The sequence below is a fragment of the Austrofundulus limnaeus genome, unplaced genomic scaffold (genome assembly GCF_001266775.1).
Source record: "Austrofundulus limnaeus strain Quisiro unplaced genomic scaffold, Austrofundulus_limnaeus-1.0 Scaffold155, whole genome shotgun sequence".
Lineage (NCBI taxonomy): Eukaryota > Metazoa > Chordata > Actinopteri > Cyprinodontiformes > Rivulidae > Austrofundulus > Austrofundulus limnaeus.
In genome coordinates, this window is record NW_013952557.1 from 471,054 (window position 1) to 473,331 (window position 2,278).

The 2,278-nt window shown below is 40.1% G+C and overlaps 1 protein-coding gene across 1 annotated transcript in view; it reads right to left on the reverse strand.

Moving 5' to 3' along the window:
* Window positions 1-2,046, reverse strand: part of rgs2 (regulator of G protein signaling 2) — a 5,636-nt gene extending 3,590 nt beyond the window's left edge. The window contains exons 1-4 of the mRNA XM_014016781.1: window positions 1,086-2,046; window positions 890-979; window positions 627-688; window positions 239-405 (exon numbers count right to left, since the gene is read on the reverse strand). Coding sequence (XP_013872235.1) covers window positions 239-405; window positions 627-688; window positions 890-979; window positions 1,086-1,180 — 414 coding nt within the window. The 5' untranslated portion in view covers window positions 1,181-2,046. The remainder of the gene's footprint in view (window positions 1-238; window positions 406-626; window positions 689-889; window positions 980-1,085) is intronic.
* Window positions 2,047-2,278: the final 232 nt, after the last annotated feature.

Sequence of the window (2,278 nt, forward strand, 5' to 3'; positions counted from 1 at the left end):
TTTATGACTTTTACTTAAGTAATTTTCTCATCAGTGAAATGTTTTTTTTTTTCTACCAAAGTCATTTTATGTTAAGGTATTTTCACTTTTTTCCATGTTTCCAAGTACTTTATAGACCTGTGAACATTTGGCATCTAAGTCCATCAAAAGAAATTTTATTTGTTTTACCTTGGAGGAACATAGACTTTGCTGTGAACTCATCAAAAAGAAAACCAGCCAAATGACACGTTTTCATTACCTCCTTAGGAGCCTCGCTTTTAATGAACTCCTCGTAGATGTGGTTGGCCTTGGACACCAGATCTCTGTGTGACGTGAGCGCCTTGAAGTCTTCGCACGCCGTCCAAAACTCCACGTTCTCCTCGCAGAACTCGGATTTCAAAAAGATGCGAAAGGCGGCTTTTCCGTCTGCGGGCGAAAGAAACGCAGGGAGAGAGGCGTGTGAGACGGGGCCGGTGTCGGTCACGGACCGTTCGCCCGTTAACGGAAGGCACAGCGAGTGCAAAGCCATTACAGGCAAAGCTTTATTGAGGCCAATAAACTGATTTTATTCAGCTCCTCCAGTTACAGTTTGACCTTTGACTTTTTTTATGTAACGGGGCTTCTGCAGACAGATGAGTTATACTTACATTTATGACTGAGCAGTTTGTCAAGCGACTGTGCCCATTGGTTCACGTCATCAACGCTTGGCCTGAGGGTGAGGAACAGAAATCTCATAAGAGATAATTCCACCTGCCACAACCACACATTGTCAAAAAGACATTAAATWAAAGCATTTTAGTTTAACGCAAAGTATGCCCTTTAAAGGAATTAGAGTATTGCTTGCACATTGAAGAAAACTATGTTACAAAAAAGATTTGCTACATAAGTTTTACAGTAAGCAGAACTTTACCTGTAGGATCTGGTTTTCATGGGATGCAGTATTGACTGGGAAGTGTTTGACTTCAGCAGAAATCCTATTCGGTTTCTCCAGTTTTTCCTCCTGTAACAAAAGAGACAGTTGACCCTTTAGTGTTTTTATGAAAGTAGACCGTTCTGCAGGTTTGTCGTGATCACGAACACCACGGCCAAAGGCTGCGTTTACTTACTTTATGTCCTTTTTCCCAGCAGACAAGTCAGCAGGTTTCATGCATTCGGTAAAAGCCATGTTCAGAGTTGAARCACTGGCGAGGTTCTCTTTCATGGTTCCCTCTCGTCTCTTTCTCCCTCTTTGGCTTGTCAGCCTGCTTTATATTTCCTCCATCCAGGAACAGTGGCATGTTGAGAAGGGGGCGTGGCCCTGGAGTGCCAGATCTTTGACGTGATTGGCTTCTGGCTTGCCCCTGGTGTGACGCTTAAGGCTATCGCTTACATAAACATTTCCACCCCRAGGGCTTCCCAAATTAGGATCAGGGTCAGCATGTGACAAACTCATAATGCTGTTGTAAAGTTTAAACAAAAACTTTCATGTTAGCTGTATTTTTCTCTCTTTTTTAAAGAGTTGAGTCAAAACAAAAAGAAAGGAGGTCTGCAGCATGTTTGGTCGTGAAAGTGGACTTCTTGTCAGAACTTGTTGTCCCTCTTTTTTTTTTCTTTCCAAAAACTGGTTTATGTTTTTATTTGAAACACTAGCTGCAGTATTTGTACTCATACAAGGTGTGGATCAGGGAAAATATGCTGACGCCTGTTATGATGGTATGTTGCAATAGGACAGGTTGGTACAGTGTGTGATGATGTCATATCCTCTCACCTTTTAAAGTAGAAGTCAGATGAGCTCAGCAGAAGGAGATGTTTTACATTCATTTCATATTAGTTATTAAACCGGTTTAAAGCGGTTTTATTCCAATGTTTTAATAAGAAGCTAAATATTTCACTTAAAATGTGGTCACACCGATGAGGCACCGCAGTTAAGACTATATTAGGGAATTGTTATGTAACTAGATTTAACTGATAAAGGTTCGGCCTTGTCAGAATAAAGCTTCAGGAGAATCTGTGCAATATGAGCTGGTGCTCAGGAAACTGATCCTCCCTCAATAAACATCAACTCAAGAACTTAAAGGGATCCATGATTAGTTGTAACATTAGACTTTATTTGATAAACATATATTTTAACTGTAAAATAAAGACTGTAAAAATACTGTAGGCTGTTCAGTTTTGTAAATTTTTACAAATAAATTTTAACACGGATGGAGCCATTTTATTTACACACAAAGCAATGATGACGTTGAAGGTTAATCTTGGACAATATCTGATGATCGACTCTTTTAAATGAAACCAGAGAGCGTTGACAGAGAGGAGAAGG